General features: G+C 43.9%; 1 protein-coding gene across 3 annotated transcripts in view; it reads left to right on the top strand.

Moving 5' to 3' along the window:
* Positions 1-2,917: 2,917 nt before the first annotated feature.
* CARPA (Carbonic anhydrase-related protein A) overlaps positions 2,918-12,038 on the top strand; it is a 339,981-nt gene continuing 330,860 nt past the window's right edge. For all 3 annotated transcript variants that reach the window (XM_045729300.2, XM_069319934.1, XM_045729301.2), the window contains exon 1: positions 2,918-3,369. In XM_045729300.2, coding sequence (XP_045585256.1) covers positions 3,309-3,369 — 61 coding nt within the window. In that variant the 5' untranslated portion in view covers positions 2,918-3,308. The remainder of the gene's footprint in view (positions 3,370-12,038) is intronic.

Here is a 12,038-nt window from a genome sequence, read left to right on the forward strand (position 1 = left end):
AACTTGGATTATTGTATCCAAGCATGGAGACCTTCAGCAGGACATGGCTACTCTGGAGAAAGTACAGCACTAAGCGACAAAAATCATTCCAAAGCTAAGTAAACTCTCGTACCAGGAACGATCGAGTGCCTCGGGGCTAACACTGCAAGCCAGGCATGGCGAGGCAGATCTCATCGAAACATTTAAAATACTTAACAGTTTGAAGGATGTTGATCTAAATAACTTTCTCAAAAGGTCAGATGTAACACAAACAAGGCTCAATGGTGTCAAACTCAACAAGCCACAATATAAGACTGAAAACACATGTTTTCTTCACTTACCGGGTTATAAACCCTTGGAACCAACTACCCACCGAAGCTGTTCATGCCAAAACTCCATTAAATTTTAACGTCCAGCTTGAAAAAATCATCATGGCAAATGTCGGGACCTTTGACAAGCTGCCAGCTTCCTGTCTTCGTTGAGGCCATTAGTGTGTTAGTGGCTCTCAGCTAAAATCCAGTAAATTCAGGTAAATACACTCTGCCTGCCTGTCCCCCTAAAAAGAGCACTTTCTTCCAAAAATGATGCTAACAAGTGTTCTAACATGGTTGTACAGTTTTGGAATCCTATATATGGGTTAACCTAATTGACAGTTGGGTCCAAGTTCAATATGGTGTGGAACAATTAATTCCATTCATCCATGCACTTCAAAACCTCGAACACATCTCCCTTGTGTGATACAAGGTGAGTGATACAAGCATAAAAAGTGGGGCCATCCCTTTTTGTCATATACATTAATGACAAAGATGAAAATATTACAAACCTCATCATCAAATTTGCAGATGACACGCAAATCAGTGGTAAAGTGGGAAATGGTACCTCCAGGAGTGAGATCCACAGCTCTCAACTGAGCCCACTTAGCTAGCACCTTCAGGTCGACCCAACTACTCTTCCACTGTCTCTGCTTCACTGACTTCCATTCCTTGTCCCTGGTTAGTCGTCACCTTCCAGCCCAGCCGACTCGAATATGGGAAACTACGATTAATGGGAGGGTCGACTGCTATAGTTCGGCACCTGGATCGTAGATGGCGCCGAGGTCCGCCACACACGTTCTGAGTAACAAACAACCTCATCAACGTTCTGTGTAACTAACAACCTCATCCACGTTCTGAGTAACTAGCAACCTCATCAACATTCTTGGTAGCTATCAACGTTCTGAGTAACTAACAACCTCATACACAAGATATAAGGCAAAACGTTAACGTCTCTCTCAAAGCGTTTAACAATGCACAAACAACAGGGCTCCATCAAGGAACATATAATTGCCACACACAACGAGACGATCACCAGGGATATTTTGACGAGCAACACCGAAATAACTGATAGATACAATGACAATTGAAGATTATACATCAGTGAAGCGCTGCATATCAAAAAATCTAGACCAGCAATCAATAACCAGCTAACACACAGCTACACTCTTCCCACCTCAAGACCTCGGGCCAATACAGAAGCTGGACCAAATGACCCTGCAACAAGAACGGAAGCAACCAGAACATAAACATGTCACACTCTTAATCTGCTACCCCATTAGTAACCCATTCATTTAATACACCTTTCATTTAATACCCCATGTATGTCATTCATCCATGTCACCTACTCACTCATCACTAGAAGATATAATCAGGAGCTACACAGAAGAATTTGTCTTTGAGAATTTGAGACGAGACCTTACGAAACGCATCACTAAGCATCAGACCAAGCCACCTGGCGCCTCAGCCACCTGGCGCCTCAGCCACCTGGCGCCTCAGCCATCTGGCCCCTCGGCCACCTGGCTCCTCAGCCATCTGGCGCCTCAGCCTCCTGAGCCACCTGGCTCCTGAGTCACCTGGCTCCTCAGCAACCTGGCTCCTCAGCCACTTGGCTCCTCAGCCACCTGGCGCCTCAGCCACCTGGCTTCTCAGCCACCTGGCGCCTCAGCTACCGGGCGACCCAGCCACTTGGCGCCTCAGTCTCCTGGCTCCTCAGCCACCTGGCGCCTCAGCCACCTGGCGACCCAGCCACTTGGCGCCTCAGCCACCTGGCGCCTCAGGCACCTGGCGCCTAACCCCCCGGCTTCTCAGCTACCTGGCGCCTCAGCCACCTGGCGCCTCAGCCACCTGGCGACCCAGCCACTTGGCGCCTCAGCCACCTGGCGCCTCAGGCACCTGGCGCCTAACCCCCCTGGCTTCTCAGCTACCTGGCGCCTCAGCAACCTGGCGCCTCAGCCACCTGGCGCCTCAGCCACCTGGCGCCTCAGCCATCTGGCGCCTCAGCCATCTGGCGCCTCAGTCACTTGGCGCCTCAGCCATCTGGCGCCTCAGTCACTTGGCGCCTCAGCCACCTGGCGCCTTGAACTAATTAGCGAGGAAAATATTAGGAATATTTGTCAACACTCTCAATCGTCAGCTTTTAAAATCTTGATTCCCAAATTTCCCTTTGCGTAAATAACAAATAATTATTAATAGTTCATTTTCTGAGTGTTATTGTCGTGCTACATTAGTGAATAGTTTGAGGCGGTGGTTTAGGACCGACGTGTCGCCGCAGTCTGCTGATGACTGGCCGCAGTCTGCTGATGATTTGCTGGTCAAGTCTTGTCGTAGCGCTTTAACATCGATCATAACAAAACTGGTAAAGAAACAATCGGAACGTTTGTATGAGCAGACCTATGATTGTAGCCGCGGCGCCCTTGAAAATATCGGCAATCCATCACTCATATGAGTCACCCTGCAAAACACACGCCCACACACATGGGATAGAAGGCCAGACCTGGAAAAAAAAGTCTATACCCTGCGCATGTAACGTACGAAACAAAATAGACGTGAACGAAATGTTGCGGCCATAGCGCAACTAGTTGGTCACACAAGCTGGTAGACGCTGGTGGACTGGGGAAGCTGAGAGTCAGTATGTCTTCGGACAGTGTGCGGAGTGGAGCTCGCGCTGCGGCCTGGCCCAGTCACGCGCGTCATGCCTCTGCCCGGGCTACACACTCTTAAACAAATTTATGAAATGTTAAGTGCGATTTGCAAAGATTCTGTTCTTTAGATTTTCTCTCAATAATATTAGAGTGTTTGGAATGAGAGAATATACTGAAATAATTCAAATATAATGGCAATAAGGTACACATGTATGTATTGATAAAGTTTACCATGAGCAAACCATGTTGGGCTCGTCCAGCCAGTGACCTGAACGTACATGGTGTAAAAGTTATTGTGGTCGTTTAGATAGTCAATTGAGTCCAGAATTGGTCAAGTTACTAGTGCGGTGCCGTCAAGGAGAGCGAGAGTACCATGATGATGGGACTCAGGGATATGACACTCTGCGCCTTGCAGCTACTCCTTTTCCTTCCAGGTAAGTTGACCATCTTTATGTCTCGTATTTGCCAACAGTCTTGTCACGTTTAATATGATCAATTTTAGATTATTTTGCTTTTGAAGATCTTCCGCATACATTTAAAAGGTTGTAGAAATACAGGGTGCTTATTATCCTTGTCAAACTTTTCGAGAGTTAAGAAATACAATTTTATCTCGAGTCATTTGAAGAACGCGAATCCCTGCGAAGCAATGTGCTTCCGTTGATACTTTGACAGTAGAGTAGTGCTTGGCTCTCTCTCCCTCTGACGTGTCATGAAGCAGTCACGTATACAAGACAAACAATCAAGTAGTTGATAACCAACCCTAGAGGTTGTTATGGGCGGAGTACCGCCACATGAAGGGCCTCGTGTCCGGGTGGTTAAGTCTGCTTGTACCGTTTTCGCTGGCTTTTTAAGTTATGCAAAAGGGTAAAGATTATATTTTTCCTGTTGAAAAAAGAAGGATATATGAAAGTGAGCGTTTTCCCCGAATATTTGTAATTTTCTCTGAAGTATTACTATTATGTAGGCCTAACTTCGTTGTCCACACTGTTGAAACAGCAGGTGTTGTGTGTGTATATATATATATATGTTTCATTGAATATGACCGCATATTCTGTATTTATTATTTTCTGGTTTAGGGCTTCTATCCCTCTAACTATTTTCTTAGCATCAGGGCTTAATTGAAATAGGAGTTCTCCAAAACTCATTTTCGTACTTTTAAGGTGAAGAAAAGAAGTGATTTACTATAGAGTGTATTACACTTATTTGTATAATTTGCACGACGTTTCGAACCTCCATGGTTCATTCTCAAGTGAACAGATCTTACAATACTAGTTGATTTTATACCCGCATTAGGTCAGGTGATAATACAATGAAGGTGAAAACATGGGGGATACATAAGGGATAAACATAGGGGCTGCAGAAGGCTTATTGGCCCATACGAGGCATCTCCTATCCAAACACAAAGATTAATCCAGTGTAATTGGCCTGTTATGTTGGACATTGTCTTCTGTGTTGGCATCGATATGTTCTTGTCTTGTCCTTACTCTCATGGTGGGTAGAGTAAATAGTTCCGTGATTTGGGTGTTCATGGTAGGTCGCTCTATTCTTATGTGAATTGCCTCAAGAATTTGTAATCTTCTTGAATCTTGGGTTTTGTCTATTATGCAAGTATTCTTGTTCAACATTTCTCTTGTTAGAGTAATGTCATGGGCTTGTCTCATGTGATTCCTAGGGGCACCAGATTGAAGATGGCATGTCAAACGCCTCGTCAGCTTGGTCGACGTCATACCTATGTACTTACATTGAAGGTTACATCCTTCGTGGGGGCAAGTGTACATGTATACAACGCTTGACTGCTGTAGAGGGTTCTCCGTCGGCTTCGGGCTGTTTTTGATAAGGAGTTCGGAAGTCTTCTTGGTTTTGTAGAATATTATCAGGTTTATGTTTCGTACCTTAAAAGTACGAAAATGAGTTTTGGAGAACTCCTATTTCAATTAAGCCCTGATGCTAAGAAAATAGTTAGAGGGATAGAAGCCCTAAACCAGAAAATAATAAATACAGAATATGCGGTCATATTCAATGAAACATGTTTGAAAGAAAACCTGCTGCCAGTATACACCAATATATATATATATATATATATATATATATATATATATATATATATATATATATATATATATATATATATATATATATATATATATATATGCGAACAAGCCTGAATGGTCCCCAGGACAATATGCAACTGAAAACTCACACCCCAGAAGTGACTCGAACCCATACTCCCAGAAGCCACGCAACTGGTATGTACAAGACTGCCTTAATCCACTTGGCCATCACGACCGGACAAAATGAGGTGATAGCCGAGGCTATTTGAACCACCCCACCGCCGGCACTCGGATAGTAATCTTGGGCATAGCATTTTGTGTTCCTCACGTGTGCCCCAAAGAATGAGGTGATTTGGTAAAATGCTATGCCCAAGATTACTATCCGAGTGCCGGCGGTGGGGTGGTTCAAATAGCCTCGGCTATCACCTCATTTTGTCCGGTCGTGATGGTCAAGTGGATTAAGGCGTCTTGTACATACCAGTTGCGTGGCTTCTGGGAGTATGGGTTCGAGTCACTTCTGGGGTGTGAGTTTTCAGTTATATATATATATATATATATATATATATATATATATATATATATATATATATATATATATATATATATATATATTAGTATATTTTGGTAGCAGTCTTTCCTGTAGACATATATTATTAAATATGACCAAAAAAGTAAGATTAATAATTCTAACACGAATTTTCTCAATCTTTCGTACATTACGCTTCACTGTTGGAGGTAAATCAAAAATCACTTCTCCAAAATTCATTTTTATTTCTAGTCTGACGCGACACGGGCGCGTTTCGTAAAACTTATTACATTTTCAAAGACTTCACAAATACACAACTGATTAGAACTTACGTCTCTCTGATATTATATCTACATTTGAGTGAGGTGGGAAGGATGATGTGGCATTAACACAAGACAGAACAGGGGATATTAATAGGGTATTAAAAGTATCAACACAAGACAGAACAGAAAACAATGGGTATTGAATAGAAGTGTTTGTAGAAAGCCTATTGGTCCATATTTCTTGATGCTTCTATATTGGAGCGGAGTCTTGAGGTGGGTAGAATATAGTTGTGCAATAATTGGCTGTTGATTGCTGGTGTTGACTTCTTGATGTGTAGTGCCTCGCAAACGTCAAGCCGCCTGCTATCGCTGTATCTATCGATGATTTCTGTGTTGTTTACTAGGATTTCTCTGGCGATGGTTTGGTTATGGGAAGAGATTATATGTTCCTTAATGGAGCCCTGTTGCTTATGCATCGTTAAACGCCTAGAAAGAGATGTTGTTGTCTTGCCTATATACTGGGTTTTTTGGAGCTTACAGTCCCCAAGTGGGCATTTGAAGGCATAGACGACGTTAGTCTCTTTTAAAGCGTTCTGTTTTGTGTCTGGAGAGTTTCTCATGAGTAGGCTGGCCGTTTTTCTAGTTTTATAGTAAATCGTCAGTTGTATCCTCTGATTTTTGTCTGAAGGGATAACGTTTCTATTAACAATATCTTTCAGGACCCTTTCCTCCGTTTTATGAGCTGTGGAAAAGAAGTTCCTGTAAAATAGTCTAATAGGGGGTATAGGTGTTGTGTTAGTTGTCTCTTCAGACGTTGCATGGCTTTTCACTTTCCTTCTTATGATGTCTTCGATGAAACCATTGGAGAAGCCGTTATTGACTAGAACCTGCCTTACCCTACAGAGTTCTTCGTCGACTTGCTTCCATTCTGAGCTGTGGCTGAGAGCACGGTCGACGTATGCGTTAACAACACTCCTCTTGTACCTGTCGGGGCAGTCGCTGTTGGCATTTAGGCACATTCCTATGTTTGTTTCCTTAGTGTAGACTGCAGTGTGGAAACCTCCGCCCTTTTCCATGACTGTTACATCTAGAAAAGGCAGCTTCCCATCCTTTTCCGTCTCGTAAGTGAAACGCAGCACGGAACTCTGCTCAAATGCCTCCTTCAGCTTCTGCAGATGTCTGACATCAGGTACCTGTGTAAAAATGTCGTCAACATACCTGCAGTATATGGCCGGTTTCAAGTTCATGTCGACTAAGACTTTTTGCTCGATGGTACCCATGTAGAAGTTTGCAAAGTCTCCCCTAGGTGTCCTGTACAGCTGGGTTAGCCCCTTTCCTCTGATGTTGCAGGCTTATACCAGTGTATCCCTTCCCTCAGATCACGCAAGGAACCTCACAATCGCCTTGTAAACTTCAGATACTTGAAGCTCTACCGATCCCTCTTGGAGGGTGTTTTTGTCTCTATTTCTGGGCCGTGTTGTCGTCTTTGGTAAAGTGTTACCTCCTGTGGTGGGTATCTCGGCTGACATCACAATACTAACTCACAAATGTTTAGGCTGATTACATTTTTCTCAATCTCCCCCCCCCCCCTCTCTCTCTCTCTCTCTCTCTCTCTCTCTCTCTCTCTCTCTCTCTCTCTCTCTCTCTCTCTCTCTCTCTCTCTCTCTCTCTCTCTCTCTCTCTCTCCCCCCCTCTCTCTCTCTCTCTCTCTCTCTCTCTCTCTCTCTCTCTCTCTCTCTCTCTCTCTCTCTCTCTCTCTCTCTCTCTCTCTCCATTTGTCCCTCTTGCTCTCACTTTTTATAAGGTGTAGAGGGAGTAACAGGAACATTCCCCCACCTCGGGCGTGCGGTGCAGTTAGTGTTATGGTTTTCTGATAGTGTCCCACATCTGGCGTCTGGTAATGCCCATTGGCGGCACTAATGGGAGTCTTGGTAAGCCGGAGCTTGTTGATCTCCAGGTGAGGGCTCCTTAACCACCGTTAACCTCCAGGTGAGGGCTCCTTAACCACCGTTAACCTCCAGGTGAGGGGCTCCTTAACCACCGTTAACCTCCAGGTGAGGGGCTCCTTAACCACCGTTAACCTCCAGGTGAGGGCTCCTTAACCACCGTTAACCTCCAGGTGAGGGGCTCCTTAACCACCGTTAACCTCCAGGTGAGGGGCTCCTTAACCACCGTTAACCTCCAGGTGAGGGGCTCCTTAACCACCGTTAACCTCCAGGTGAGGGCTCCTTAACCACCGTTAACCTCCAGGTGAGGGCTCCTTAACCACCGTTAACCTCCAGGTGAGGGGCTCCTTAACCACCGTTAACCTCCTAGGGCCAGATTCACGAAGTAGTTACGCAAGTACTTAAAAGCCTGTATTTCCTAAATCTTTGACGGCTTTGGTTACATTTATTAAAAGGTTTACAAGCATGGAAACTTCCCAGTCAAATGTTGTTATTGTTATAAACAGACTTCTGGTGCTTCGGAGCTCATTAACTGTTTAATAATTGTAAACAAAGCCGCTAATAATTGAGAAAAGATGTACAGGTTCGTAAGTGCTTGCGTAACTGCTACGTAAATCTGGCCCAAGGTGAGGGCTCCTTAATTACCCTTAAGGCGGCACACTAACAGAGGCGCCACAGGAAGAAACTGTGGACCCGGATATGCAACATAAACATTCGAAATAATAAATTTGTTCATCATGACTGGAGTGAACAAACGGAATACGCAGGTGGCGAAGGTAGATGTTATGGCCTCACTTAGCCAGTAACTGGGTTCATTTTATTCAAACTTTATACAGGGCCTTAGTGCCTCTTCTTACCAGATCCATCCCCGAGTCATAGGTAAGTTTTTATGAACTGGCAGTAACAGTCAGTCAAACGGGAATGGGGATAAACAACACTTAACAAAACCATCATCACCTGTAGTTTTTAAATATATTCACATATTACACATGTGCAACACATAACACCGCAGGTGTCACTTTCACACAAAAGAACTTCTGCGATCTCCCATCCCGGCGAGTCCACTTTGATCTTCTATCGTACATCACTCAAGGTTCCTTCCCTGAGCCTTTATTTTAAAGTATTCACGCCAGCGAGTCCACCTTTCTCAGTAAATCATGGGCAAGTCTTCCACAGTATTACCACACTGTCAAAACATCACTTCAACTCTCTAGCAACACGTTGGCTGGCTTTCCCTACCGATATTTACCTATAACAAGCCTTAACATAGAGGAGAGCCGAACGTTAATGCTCCCGGATGCAGGTTCGAATCCTCGTCACGGCCCTTGTGGATTTGTTAATTTCATCTGGTAACTCAACGGGGCCATCCCGGGATACATCTCTCATTCACCAATACTTCACTGGCTATCACAGACAATTCAGTCTCTACCGACTTGGCCCAACATGTTTCCACGTGAAAAATTCTCGAGAAAAGGACTGCCTTGGGTGGATTCACTCATGTAGACCAAGGTACTCTCCACATCACTTCTGAAGAGTAAAATCACAACCTTCAGTGGGGAAGAGAAAATGGGGTCGGTGCACTCAATAGATGGCGTTGACATCGTCACAGTAGACTACATATAATTTCTAATTTAGAAATTGAAAACAAGTAGCTCAGGAACATGTGCACTGGATGAGTGAGAGTTGCGATGCTGGACCCCTAAAGCTCAACCTCTCTCATGAATAATGAGTGGAATAACATGAGTAGAACTGATGCTGAACACACCTGACACGGCTGGTAGAGGCACACCTGACACGGCTGGTAGAGGCACACCTGACACGGCTGGTAGAGGCACACCTGACACGGCTGGTAGAGGCACACCTGACACGGCTGGTAGAGGCACACCTGACACGGCTGGTAGAGGCACACCTGACACGGCTGGTAGAGGCACACCTGACACGGCTGGTAGAGGTACACCTGACACGGCTGGTAGAAGTACACCTGACACGGCTGGTAGAGGCACACCTGACAAGGCTGGTAGAGGCACACCTGACACGTACGGCTGGTAGAGGCACACCTGACACGTACGGCTGGTAGAGGCACACCTGACACGGCTGGTAGAGGCACACCTGACACGGCTGGTAGAGGCACACCTGACACGGCTGTTAAGGACACACCTGACACGGCTGGTACAGAAGACACGGAACACGGATAGCGAGTGACAACCCCTGACACGGAAGACGTGACACTCAGCTGACAATACTCCTCATTAAGTCAGGTGCCGTGTCAGATGTTCCGTCTTTATACCCGACATTTCCTCGCTTCCTAACACCTCACTTAATTATGCCGCCGTGAGCCCTTCTTACCACAAAATTAATCACCTGGTGATTATGTAGAGGCCGACGGCAAGCAATTACCAATCATCCCAGCTCAGTCGGTTGTGGGAATGTTAAATGTTGTGTGTGTGTGTGCGTGTGTGTGTGTGTGTGTGTGTGTGTGTGTGTGTGTGTGTGTGTGTGTGTGTGTGTGTGTGTGTGTGTGTGTGTGTGTGTGTGTGTGTGTGTGTGCGAGTGTGTATGTGAGTGTGTATACGTGTGTGTATGAGTGTGTGTGTTTAACAGTAGAACTATTAATATACAAGACCATAGATCTAACATGAAATGTCGTAGTTCACTAAAAGAGAGGATACGCCTTTTATAAAAATATGGAGTCAGGCTAGGGTCATCCCTCCCCTGAAGAAATTAGTGCTCATTGTAGAAACCAGCACGACTTAGACCATGTGTCAAGTCTTCAAACTATGATAGTAATTCGGGCATTAAAGAATTAGTAGGAATAATCAATCGTGGTTAAGTACTTATGTTTAAATTAACGTCAATTGGGAATAAAGAATAAGTCTCAAAGAAGCATTTGACTTCAGTAAGAATATGAATATATGTAAGAAGTATCTCATTACTTGGAAAATTTGTACCTACCCACATGCTTGTTAATTCCTGTAAATTAGTGAAATGCAAGGTCAAATGAATATTGTATTAGCCGGCTCAAGTATCTAGATATTTCCCAATAGTTTTTGAATAATAAGTCACCTTCAGCGACGAATACAGTAGTTAATATAAGTTAGTAATCATCTTCGAAGATTAATCTGGCAAATAGCCTAGGTCAGTCTCAGCTTGAGAGAGCAGGAATCGGTCAGTGTAGTTTGAGACATCCTGGGGGTCAACATCTCCTCTCCCAAAGCATAACTGGACAACTGGCGTAGCTGTGGTATTTAATGGTATGGCACAGTTAAGTGCATGTCTTGTCATAAACAGTTAGGTGAAGAGTGCTACTGGACCACAGCTGAAGGTAACATCTGAGGGAGCTCCCAGACGCCATTATAACATCACTTCAACAAAGGTAGTGAACAACACTACACGTTCTGGCCCAACAAGAGGGTTAAGTCTTAGCAAAAATAAGACTGAGAGCTCTGTACCTGCATATTATTAACACAAAATAAGGGAGGTTGGTGGTGTAATATAGAGATTGGATCAAATTCATTATGCCACTAACGCCATTTATTGCAGGAGCGGTAATACCACGGGTTTACGAGCCCACCTCAGTAAGTAAATTACTTGCCACTTAATTAAATATATACCAACTAGGTTAATCAATATTTAACAAATAAATATTTGATATATTTCAATTGTTTAAAGATAAATTAAAGTACACATTTGCAATAGATAAATGCGTAGCAATAAAGAATGAAATAAATAATCATGTCATTATTTATAATACAATTCATATTAGAGAAGATACCAGAGTTAAAGGATAGGCTAAAGTAATTGATAACCGTATCAGTGCTAGTGGCATTATTCATATTTTTATTTCTACCAAATGGTAAAGTGGTAATCTCATTCCCACAGGTAAATGAAAAGCAGCACCATTCCTGCAGGAACACCCTGAAACTGAGCTTCCTAGTGAACAAGGAGATAATATATACAGTCCATTACCCAACGAAGAAAGCAACAGTTTCCTAGTGGCCGCTGGATATGACTACTATCACTGTAGACAGCTAAGTTTACTGTTACGTTAGTAGTTAGATTTTTATTTTTGAGAGTCAAAACGTTTAAAACCCACACTGGCTGTCATCAAGGAATGTTCTACCTCTTACGCTCCTCTTTCAATATACAGAGAGTAATCACACTAAGGTTATGTATCAATGAGAAAATCCGTATGAACCGTGATGAGGATTCGAATCTATGCTATGGGTAGTCCCACGCACACGCCCCAGTCAATCATACCACGATATGGTGAAAAAGATTGCAACCTGGTGTTCTACTGAACACACGAGGGTTTCATGA

Source organism: Procambarus clarkii, chromosome 94 (genome assembly GCF_040958095.1).
Source record: "Procambarus clarkii isolate CNS0578487 chromosome 94, FALCON_Pclarkii_2.0, whole genome shotgun sequence".
Classification (NCBI taxonomy): Eukaryota; Metazoa; Arthropoda; class Malacostraca; order Decapoda; family Cambaridae; genus Procambarus; species Procambarus clarkii.